The sequence below is a fragment of the Telmatherina bonti genome, assembly GCF_933228915.1.
Source record: "Telmatherina bonti genome assembly, chromosome: 6".
Taxonomy (NCBI): Eukaryota; Metazoa; Chordata; class Actinopteri; order Atheriniformes; family Telmatherinidae; genus Telmatherina; species Telmatherina bonti.
In genome coordinates, this window is record NC_136624.1 from 14,687,683 (window position 1) to 14,700,198 (window position 12,516).

Here is a 12,516-nt window from a genome sequence, read left to right on the forward strand (position 1 = left end):
AGAAAAAAGTAAAATACTAATCCTTAAAAAAGTAATCTTACAAAAGTCTTTATGCAGAATTTCTTCACTTGTAGTTTCGCTGTCCTTCATCTCCTCAGAAACTCCAGTTTTTTTTTTTTTTTCATACAGTACTAAGAACATGGAACATGTAAATCCTAAATGAGTGTTAGACCATTACAAACCACTGTAACATGTCAATGGTTCCCTTAAACTGCAAAACAAATAGTCATCAAAATTCTAAAATGTGTCCAAAATATCTGCTCTATACAACCACTCTACAGTCTTGACTTTTTTCCTCATCAGTTAGGAAAAAAGTAACCAGCAAATAAACTGCTGAACTCTGAGAAAATGATCATTTCCGACCTCTTCTCCCAAATTCAGACGAAAAAAAAAAACAAGAAAAAAAACTGGTGAAATGACACAAGCAGTGATATATTGTCATATTTTTAGCCACATATCCAGCAACTACTTTTAAAAAAAGAGAAATTATGCTAAGATGTGAGGGTGGTAATTCTCTTTCTGGGGCAAAAAGAGATCTGTAGCTGCCACGTTAGTGTCCAAGCTGGATTTTAAGCATGTTTTTAAGCAGAATCTATCAGCAGTCTATATTATCTGATTTATCTGATTCATCATTCTTCCCAGGAAAAATAAAGTTGCTTTCTTTAGTTATGCATCATTTGTGCAACACTTGACATATCCGCAATTATGTTCCATTATACATTTTATTAAAGGACCTGCTGAACTCTGCAACATAAAGCCAATTTTATTTATTCAAATTGTTTAAAACATTATGTCATTCATCTATAATGCCTTAATAGCTCAACAAATGTAAAATATTTACAGTCTAACTAGTTCAAATTTAGTTTACCTTCTAATTGATTTGTTTTTTATGCACTAAACTCTGTTTCCAAAATCATTTAATGTAAAATTAGACAAAAATTGGACGTGAATAGTAAATATGCATTATGTTTGCTTTTCCTGATGAGACTTTTACTGCAGATTCCCATAATACTCCTTGCAGATGTAAAGAATGTAATGGTGGAAATCTTGGCTTTGCAGCGCTGATGACCATGAAAGTGTTGTTTGATGTGGGAAGACCGTTACTGAATATCTGAAAAATTTACTTTCACTAAACTACAGATGTCTGAACATCAGGTCAAGCTTTTAAATGTTAAATGACAACTTAAACATTTTAAAAGAGATTAAAATCAGCTTCTGATAAGTACAATTAAACGTTGAGATGTAAACAGATAATCTCGACCCGTCAGACCTTTATCTGGATGTCTTTTCTCTTCCTGGCAGCTGAGAATGAAATCATGAATGAGGAGGACGATCCTACATGTACCTAAATAGCATTTGTAGAAACATTAAATGTTTAATCGTCCCAAAGCTGATCACAGTTCAAAGATATATCTTCATTAACCTTTTAAAACCTGAGCTCCCAGTTGGCGGACATTGGGAACAGGTGGGGCCAAACTGGGCCTAAAATGGCCATTTTGGAAGCCCTCGTCTGAAGTGTCTGGACTAAACCTGTCTGATTTTATTCTGCTTCACTTTCTCAGAGCAGGTTTTAGCAGAGATGATGCTCACATGTTGTACTATGATTTGATGTGTAGAACTACAGCTGTATCACTTCAGTAGAGATATTCATTTTCATCCTGGATGGGTTCCTTTTCTTTTTATCCGAGACAAACTTCTTTCATTTCTGCTTCTTTACCATCTTCATTTCCTCATCCTCTTAAAATAATGGCCTAAGATCTTTTTTCAAGAGTTTCTGAAAAAAAAAACTAAAAAAAAAAACTCACCAGATATGTACAAGAAAGCAACTTTAAAAAAAAAAAAAATTACTTCTGCCATTATTTTAAGACGATGATGATTTATTCTTCAACTGTAACACACAGACTAACACTTACACATCTTAACAAACCTCCCTTTCATCGGATTTTGTGGTTAAAGACATACTCATGTGATTATGGGCATGTCATTTTTGAGCAGAGGCCAAAAGAAAAAAAGGACTTAAACGAAGGGACTTCTGTCAAATTCACAGAAAACAAATAAAAAAAACATGGCTGTTTTCACTTCAGGCCATAAAGTAGAATTTAGATAGTAAAGGTGTTGCATTCAGGCTCTAAGTTAAAACGAAATGACAACATGGGGGCTGGGTAGAAAGCTGTCCAGTTGAGCAGTTGATGAATGAAGTAGATCATTTGAGCGATTTGTCCAGAAATTATATCCCTACATTTGCTAAAAACACTACAACATGACATGTCATCCAGGCTGAACAAAGTCCAGCTGAATGAGAAGAGATTTAAACAAAGTAGCGTGTACAAGGATAAAGAGAAAGGAGGAAAGAACGAGGCTGGTTAGGAGACCAGAAAGGAAGTAGTTGATGATGTGGACAAAACAATGAGGAGGTAAGATCTGGGATGCTAATATTAAGCTAGCAGAACTTTAACTTTAGAAATCTACCAGCGAGATTCGACAAAACAGTTCATTAAGAGCCCTGGTCACAACGTACTGCTACTGAAGATCACTATTATAAAAATACCTCAGCTGATGAATCAAAACTGCTGAATGCAATTGTTTTTTTTTTACTTTTTTGTAAAATAGCTGACCTGAAACGTTGACTTTAATTTAATTACAGATAAGAAAACAAAACTATATAATGCTAAGAAATAAACATGTTGGCTATATTTCTTTCCTGGTTTTTTAAGCTGTTTTCGAGCAGTTTTTTTTTTTCAGATCTCAGATATTAATGTGGTAAGATCTAAATATTTAAAGAAATGTGTGACAAAACAGCTAAAAAAAACACAAGTTGAAACCAACTAAAATGATCATTTAAAGTTAAATGCATTAGCAGGGCGTCCCGATGGCTGCTGAAGAGTCTTTCTCTCTGTCATAGACTGTCGATTCAGGAGGAAGCAGGATCTTCATGGTCTCTTCTTTGCTGGAGGGGGACAGGGAGGAAGGCGAAGGAGATGTAGGCGAAGAGAGGGGGGAGGTGGCGGTGGTTGAGGCGGAGGAAGATGAAGACGAGTTGCTGTCAGGGAGGCACTCCTCACAGCAGCAACAGCAGCAGTCCATGAAGGCCTGGCCCAGAGAGCGACACAGACACAACAGCAGCACCGGCGTTGCCGAGCAACGGATGAAGAGCAGGAACTGCTCCACCAGAGCCAACGCTGGCAGAACCAGAACCGGCAGCGCCGCCGTCATCGGGCCGGACACGTACGCCAGGGTGATGTCACAAACGCTCTGCGGCAGGTTGCATGTGACGTACAAGCCTGTGAGCGCCATCACAGTGGAGCGCAGCCGCAGCTCCCGCCCGTGCTGCTTCTTCTTAGCTGAAGAGGAGGAGGAAGAGGAGGAGGAACACCTGCCGCGCACTTTGTCATTCGTGGCTTTCGGAGGTAGACGCTGAGCTAACACCTGCCGTGTCACCAGGTCGCAGGCCAGAGTGAAGAGCAGAGGCAAGCAGAGGTAGCAGCCAAACATCCACCACATGCGGGCCTCGTGGTAGGTCAGCACCAGCGCGTAGATGCTCTCTGGGAGCTCCTCAGAAGGCTCACGGACACAAAAATCCACCTTGAACTTGTCGGTTCGAGATCTCAAGGCCGCTATCAGTGAACCGGCAGGTTGGTTCTGCTGTAGGTCAGAGGTAAGTGTCGGCAGGCTGATGGTTTCCTGCAGGAGCTGCCAAAGCAGCAGCTCAGGGGCAGCCAGCACCATGGAGCCCAACCAGATGACGCAGAGCTTGGAGAGGATGGACTGGCAGGGCTCCACCTTTGGACTCTGATGTGGGACAGGGCTGGTGGCCGCGTGGAAGCGATCGATACTCAGAGCACAGAGGCTGAAGGTGGCAACACCCAGAGAGGTGACCTGAAAGAGAAATGACAGTGGGAAAACCAGAGACAAGAAAATAACTTTAGAAACATTTACAGCACCAGTCTGACCAGTGGCTGAGCTATATTTTTATACTTGGGGTGGCCGGTGTTAGGGGGGGTTATATTCTCAGAGAAGAAATTATTATGCTTGGCTCTCTACCACACACTACAATGTCACTACAACTGTAGTGACATTAGAGAAACATGAGAAATCTTTACATGAATTTTTTACATGTTTTTTTGGGTTGGAGTCTATCCTGCTCCTCTGCATCCTTACTCTTCACAAAACAAATCTGAAATATCTTCTTTTTTTTCCATTCCTATATCTTACTATTAGAAAATCTGTCTAGATACAGATTTTCTTCTTGATGTTTTCATGAAGACGCATTACGTATCTATTTTTTTACCTTAAAACTATGTGTCATCGAAGACTTGTTTGATGACACAGTGACATCTATCATGTACATCTCCTGAGCAGCATCCCGAGACTGATAATAATATACAATAATATACAACTTTTACATCCGTGATGTGACATGACATTGTAGCAGAGTTTCCATGCGGTTTAATAAGAAACTTTCTGTTTTGAACACCCAACATCACTGATTCAGCAAATAAACACAAGAAGATTGAAGATAGAAAGAGACAAAACAAGATTTATCAGAAGATCATCTTTTGCTGGCTGGAGAGAGCTAACAGGTCAGGTAGGATGCCTGCAAGAATGTAACGGGGCGTGTGGCGGAAAAAATGGCAAAAGTTCTGTAGTGTCTCTAAAATCAACTAGCATCCTTGCTAGCTTCCTGATCACATTAAGCGCTAGCTTAGTCAGTGCTAAGTAACATGGATACTGAGTTAATCTGAGCTTCTTTATAGTTTATTTTCAAACTATTTGATGTGTATTTCCTAAATACACTGGAAAATAAATATAATGTTGTTTCCACATTTCATCCTAAAACCAATCTAGTGCTTCCATCTAACTATATTAGCAATGCTACATCATTTCATGCTAATGTCAGATTAATAGCCTTACATAAAACTACGGTAAGTAGTTTTACTTTTCCACGGACTACATTTCTTCCAAAAATTTGCAGCCAAACGTTGATTTTTACAAGGATGATTAATTAAGTAAATACATTAAAATTTACGGGCACTCCTCGGTTTACAAATGAGTTCTGTTCCTACTGCTGCAATGTAATGTGAAATTCCATGTAAGCCAAGCCAACTTTAGCACTTTCTGACAGCCACTGCTAACAAAGTGCTAAACATAACATAATTAACATATTAATTCAGTTCAATTCAATTCAATTAAACTTTATTTGTATAGCACCACTTCACAGCCATCTGCCTCAACTGGTTGGGGTGGAGACGACAGGACATATTAAAACATAGGACAATAAAACCATGTAAGTCAGATTTTTATCCTTAAAAACCAATATTGCCCCTTGATCACTAAGTAACTACCTTAATACATGTATTATACATCATATTAATAGAAAAAACAGTACAGGTAATTAAAACAGGCCCTGAGGCATCGTCCCAGCATCCGTGTCACGCATCATAAGAGCTTATATGGACGCTCATAACTTCAAAACTTGCTCTATTTTTATTTACTTGTATTTAATAAGCGTTGTAAAGTCAAAATGACGTAAGTCGAGAACCGTGTAACCCGAGGACCGCCTGTACTTTAAATTGGTGTAGTGACACTGGGAAGTCATGTATATCTGGAGTGAAGTTTCTGTCCAGTGACCTGTCGGTTACCTCAGGCATCACCTGGGGTGTCCAGTCAGATTTCAGAGCCACCCTTAATACCTCTCTAGCTCCGCCCCTGAGTCTGACACCGTTGTCCTGCTGGGAGGTGACAGGACAGTTCGTGTATAGTTATCATCTAAAATAAATTAAACCTCAAAACCTTCAGAGCAGATCAAATCAACCTGTTACTAACGGCTCAGCTGCTCATGAACTGCAAATTGTGTAACTCACACAGTTCTGCCATTTTAATGCTGAAATCCAAACTTTGAGTCAGTAAAAGTAGAGAAAACCCCATTTATAAAAGACATAAAAACCAGAATGCATTGAAATACAATTCTCATGTAGCTGTTTTTGCCCCTGTAGAACAGAAACAACATATCACATGTTGAAAATATAACATTTTACCAGTTCATTGAAAATATTTTTTTGTTTTAAATTTGAAAATGGATTTAATTGTATAATTATCTCATTTATTAATTTAAAAAAAAAACAATTTATCATATATTTTTTTTAATTAAAAACTAGACAGAAAACATTTTGTTGCAAAAAAATCAAATCATTTCAGAAAGATTGGAGGGAAAATAGCTTTTGCAAAATGATCTTATTAATTAAGAAAGACATTTTTAAAGCACTATAATGTCATTTTCTGAAGAAGCTGCATTTTTTTCACCTTCATTCAGGATAAAACCAGATAATGGTTTGTACTCCAGCAACTTCATATGTGACTCAAATATTAATTTATGGTTAATAAATAAACTGTAAGACATCAGATTTATACTTCATTGTATTTATTTGCTGCTGAAACTGAGCCCGTTGTTTGAGGGTTTCTCTTCTTTATTAGTTGAGTTTCCATCAAGTAGCAGCACAATATTAGCCAGAAGTATGATTTCTTGACACATTTTTACTTGATTAATTTTCTAAGAAGGTCAGAATTCTTGATTAAAAATATATTTAAGTTTTAGAAAATGTCTAGCTGTAATTTCGGTGCATTATTTCTCATTATTTTGTGCATGGCAGTCTTCTTTACATGTATGTAAATAAACATCTGATTTCTCACTTGGCTTGTTTTTTCTTTATGTGGATTGTTTATCTTTGATCCACACATTTAACCCGATCTGTGCGAAAGCGGAGGACAAAAATTGTAAAGACTAAAGTATTTATTGACTAAACTAAAGGACACATTGAATTTTTCTCTTCTCTTCTTCGGATCATGCTGTAGACACCCTTTCCTGTGGCCGACTTGTTGAAAGCTGCAGATTTTCTGAAACTTACTTGGTACCTTGTACGACCTGACTGGTTTGAGGATTTCCTCTGTGTTGTGATGCAAAACTGTGAGCAAAAGTCGTCCAAGTTACAGAACTACAACTAGAGGCACAAAAACAGCCTTCCATTAACATTCAGAGCAGAGAGGGAAAAATAAAAAGACCCACGGTGGGGACAGAAAGCCCATTATGTGGTCACACCTCTCACCCTGTAGACCGAGGACAGTTATTGTCACCTCGTGCACATTAAAGTTGCTGGTTCTGGCCAGAAACACGGACTATAGTTACAGAAAGTTGTCCTCTCTCTGAGTGCCTAATGACCTCAAACGTTTAAGACACAACTCAGGATAATTAAGACTGGGTCCTAATTAGCATGAGAATGCTTAAACTAACAGAGCGTGGGAGGGGGGGCATCTGGCAGCCTGATCTGCTTTAACACTGCTCAGTAAAGAGCGGTTTAAAACAACCTTAATTAATTAGCAGGAAATGGATCCACTCATTTACATAAAAACAACTGAAGCAAAGAAGAGTGGAGGGGGCCAACAGCCTGACCTCCTTTAAGGCTGCTTCATGCAAGCCGTTACTACAAATTAATAAAAGTCCTGGTTGGTGATCTAAAAGCTCCGGATGGAGCTGGTTTGGGGCCAAAGCAGCAGCACCGATGGCTGCAGGACCCGGAGTGTGACGGGACCACCGGCAGAACTGTGCCGTCAGACGGGCAGCAGAGAGCTAAATGAAGATGTCCGCCGGCTGGAGACGGTCTGAGCCGGCAGTCTGAGTCTGGCACAGATTCATCTGCTGGTTACTGGATAAAAAGTAGGGCTGTGACGATACGCTTTTGTCCTGATTTGATTCAGATTTTTTTGGGTGCCGATTCAATTTAAATTTGGATTCTCACAATTCTGCTAATTTTTGTAGATAAAAAAAAAAAAAAAAAAAAAAAAGTATAAAACTTTTTTTTTTGCTCGTCATTTTTCTTCATTTCAATCAGGAAAAAACAATGCAGTAGCCAGACCATCAATCTGCTGCTATAATGCCCAAGAAAACAAGTAAAAAGATCAATAAAAAACAATAACAATGACAAAAATGTTATAGTGCATTCATTTTATTTATTTTAAAAAAATTGATTTTAAAAAAAAAAAACAAAAAAAACAAAAAAACAAATTGATTGTAAAATTGTGAAGCAAAAAAAAATCCCAATTTCCGATTAGATTTTCCCACCCCTAATAAAAAGTAAATTAAATAAATACTACATGACATGATTTTCTACCCTGTTGATCTTTGGAGTTTGAAATTGCTTTGGTTTGTCAGATTATTGTAATTTTGAATATTTTAACACATTTTATTGTTCAAACATCTGGCTGATTAATAGGCAAAAATATTCAGAGTTGTGGCCTGAGATATAAGAATTTTATTATTTGATGGGGATTTGAAACAGTTATTGGCATCAATAACTGTGATGAATGTAATGAAAACTGCTAAATAAATCTGTTCTAACTTCTTTAGAGTCACTTGTTTCTTTTTAGATGTTTTGTGTAATTACAAATGAAATAGTTTGATTTAATCAACTTTTATTAAAGAAAAAAAAGTTAAAAATGAAAAAGAAAAATACTTGCAAAACGTCCCTGAATGAGTCAGTTTAATTCTATGGAGGAAGCCATGAAACATGCAGACACAAAATCTGTTTTATATTTTAAAACATGGTGAAAACTCCATGTTACTGTAAAGCTCAACTAGTTTCTCCAAACTGTGTCGCTTCGTCCAGAGTCAGGCTGATTTCACTCATAATTTACTGCAGACAGCATCGCCTCTTTCATTACAGACTCTCTGCTTTGGATCTCGAGTTGTGCACCTGTGAACGAACAGTCCGGTTCTGCAAACAACGTCTGTGTCTCACTGTTTGCTTCTGTGATCTGAGGAAGAGGAGCTGCTTCATGGGGCCCCTCTGACCCCATCGGATGGTTCGTAAACAGATCTGAAGAGGCCAAACAGCCCAGAACAGCACATTTGTTCAAAGTGAAGTCGGCTGAAACTGGGAACAAAGGCACAAACAAACCATTCATCACAGACCACATGAAAAACTGCAAATCTCCACTGATGAGGGCAGTTTTTCAGTTTATCCAGCAACATTTAGCGTAAAGTTTCCGATTAACATATCTGTAAACTGCACCCTGTATTTATGAATATGGTGTCTCTGTGTAAGGTGTCCAAATGTGTTTCAGATTTATTATTTCATATTCATTTTTATGCATATTTTAAATCCATACTGGATCATGACTCCTGCTCCTGTAACCAGTTAACTTCTCCCTGTCAGAACGAATAAAGTGACTATGTGAGCTCCCGTCTGTACACGTTTGCATAATGATATGAATACTTAATGTTTCTTGTTTTACTTCTTTTTAAGCATCCTAATTATTACTCATATTAATAATATATTCACCTTCATTTTCTTTTCTTATGTGTTAACAGGCATAGAGAGAAAACTACTTCACATGTGACGCCATGAAGTTTTTGCACATGTGAAATGTGTGAAACATATGTGGAGCATGTGTCAAATAAAAAATTTTCACATGCTGGTAACATTTGCAACATGTGGTTTTGTAAGGTCTCATTTTACATATTACAACCACATGTTTGTTCACATGTATTCTCTTCGAATTCACATGTGATTGAAACTGTTTTTTACATTATTAAAAAGAAAGGAAACAAGTTTCCATGTTAAAATGTAATTATTTATTAGCATTTGAGATCAATGTTTAAGTGATTATTAAATGTGTGGCTGGGATTTTTGGGCCACCCCTGATTTTTTTTTTTTTTACTGCCCACTAACTGTGATTGTTTAGCCGAGTTTATTAAACTGGGGACTGTGGTTAATACCCATCTTCTTAATTATTTTTTAATCACTATGAGTATTTATAATTATTTACAACTTGCTTTTATAACAAACACATTTTCATCCCAATTGCTTTGTTAATTGGTCTGTAAGCGTTTAGGGTTGCTCTTATGCATTTATTAAAGTGCCATTTATAATTCGGCACAAATAAAATAAATACATGAAATATAAATCTGTGTTTTCTGAATTAATGTCAGAAAGTGGCAACAAAAGTTGCATATTTATTTAAAGCCAGTATTATATGGATGACCAGTGTGTGACATATGGGCGGACGTGAGGGTTTAAGGGTTTGGTGGGAACCCTCTGAAAACAGAACCACACTGGAAACCAGTAAGTTCCAGCAGAAAAGATGCAGCTTGATTGATTGGTGAAGGACTGAATGCTTACTTTGTGTTCAGAATTACGTCTTTTTCCAAGTTTATACCTGCCTGTAGGCCATTCTTTAAATCTCCAACACTTGTTTTGACTTTGAAAACAGCTCAAAGTTATTTACAACTTCTTTCCTGACACCCATAAATCCATGTTTTTAGTTAACAATGATCCTCTTGGACTTCTGTCTGATTTTGGCCACTCTTGAAAGATTCCCGGCTAAACAGGTGTTAAATTATTGATCAATAATTCTGCTGTGGACGTGGAATATTAGATTATGTATTATCTTTTTTTTAGTTTAACTTAACATGAACACATGTAGAAGAGCAAAACGCGTCCTGTAAATTAAAAGACCAACAGCTGAAACCAATTTAACTCCAGCAGGCGCTTCTGCTTACCTCCAGGTAAGGCACGAGCCGGCATGATAGGTCTCCTAGCAACCTCTTTAAAGTCAGCTCGTGGAAGACCACGACGGGGAGGCAGAAGAACAGCACGAGGAAATCCCAGAAGGCCAGCCCTGCCAGGATGCAGTTCCACGCGCTCTTCAGGTAGAAGTTGTGCCACACGATGCACATGAGCGCGAGGTTCCCCACGATCCCTGCGGCGAACAGGATGAGCGCGAGAAGCATGACCGCGTAAGCCCAGTACGAGCCGTCGGTGACCGGGAACAGCGGGTTGAGGAGCCCGGACGAGGAGTTCCTGAGGGGGGCGGAGGTGTGGCGGTGGTTCCGCGGCGTGGTGAAGTAACCACTCGGGTCGTCGAGCCGTCGCGGATTTCCGAGGCTGTTCTGGGGAAGAGGGTCTCTTTTCCTGGAGCTCCTGTCTTTGGCACCGCGTGCGACTCTGTTGTGGGCGAAAAGAGCTGAACTTTCCACCCGGTTCAGAGAGTTCCTCTCCGCGGAGTGAGACTCCGCCATCCCCGGTGTGGCAGCATCCTTCATCCGCTGCGTCTCCAGCGCGGATCTCGGCTCCGGTTCCGGTGCTGAGAGGACAGTCCGGAGCTCCGCTGTCCGCAGAAAGAGGAGGAAAACCCACCAAACCGGGCTCATTGTTCCGCTGGGAGCAACAGGTCCGCGATGAGTCTACTCCACCGACATGAACCGCAAATTAAACTGAGCTCGAGAGATTAAAGCGTCCACTGAGCAGCGCGTGACGCTCCGGCCTCCCCGCGGTCCTGATGGAGAAGTTCAGAGCATCACGCACGAGCCAACACGGAGCTTCCGGTCACACGTTTCAAATGAAGGAAAGTTTTCTGAACAAAGTGAACTTAACTCAGAAAAATCAGGGCCGGATTAAAAGTGCACAGGTCCCAGGGCCCAGAGTGTTCCAGGGCCCCCCTTCCTCACCGCAACATTGTAAAAACTGTGAATGATACACTGTGAAACAGCATTTCTAACACCTGTCAGCCAATAGCAATACACTAGACACTGTGGTGTAACGATCTATCTTTCATGTCCAAACAGCTGGTATGTGCCCTACTGGGCCCCACATGGGCCACAAGCGGACGTGGGTCCCTGGGCCTGTGCCCATAATGCCCATTGGATAATCCGGCCTTGAGAAAAATGATGGAAAACTGTTGAAGGATGCATTCGTTGTCTGTTAGGAAAAAGGCCAATCATGGGTAATTACATTTCCAATTGCATATAAATATGCAATATAATATAAAATGTAGCCTAAATAAACAAAAGTAAAAAGTCTTCTGCAGCTTCTTTACTTCAAATTTTTGTAAAAATGCTTTTTGCCATTATATCCTATGTGTTGGAAATTTTATGTTCCAACTTAGATTTATATTTCATAATCCTTGGCATATATTAATTTCTGATTATGGCTTTGTGGGCTTTCTGAAAAGGACATGAACTTAAGCTTAGTTACAGTGTCTGCTTACCCTTACAGACATAGCTAATGTGTAAAGGCCCTGAGATGTCTGCATCCAGACATCTGGGATCTGATTAACTAGTCTTGTTTAAAATAACAGATCCAGAGCAGGCAATTGACGTCCTGTAGGCGAGGGCTTAAAAAGTAGTTTTGTGTCGAACTCGTTAGAGCATTTCAGACTTCCACCCCATCGAACCTCTAGGTTATCTCTCCAAATTGCAATTTGTATTCTGTTAAACAAACTTTTGTAATCTTTTTCACTTCAGAACCGGACTCCTCGTCATTGACAGACTTTTTTAAAGAAAGAATTTAGGAAAGTGGGTGGCCGCTGGGATAGGAGGAAGGGGGGGTGTATGCAGATGGGTGGGGGTGTGTATGTGGGGTTATGTTGGTGGTATGGGGGAGTGATGGGGTGGGTGTACAATGAGGAGTGTGAATGTGGATAGAGGGGTGTAGGGAGGTATGTGTGTGTAGAGTGGGGTATGCG

At 39.4% G+C, this 12,516-nt stretch overlaps 1 protein-coding gene across 1 annotated transcript; it reads right to left on the reverse strand.

The window, feature by feature from the left end:
* Nucleotides 1-2,853: 2,853 nt before the first annotated feature.
* gpr37l1a (G protein-coupled receptor 37 like 1a) lies at nt 2,854-11,241 on the reverse strand (the record flags this gene model as incomplete). The annotated part of the gene is made up of 2 exons (XM_079242955.1): nt 10,553-11,241; nt 2,854-3,876 (listed from the first exon to the last, which is right to left on the reverse strand). The coding sequence occupies exons 1-2, from the start codon at nt 11,201-11,203 to the stop codon at nt 2,854-2,856; spliced, it is 1,674 nt and encodes a 557-aa protein (XP_079099081.1). The 5' UTR covers nt 11,204-11,241.
* Between the last annotated feature and the right edge of the window lie 1,275 nt (nt 11,242-12,516).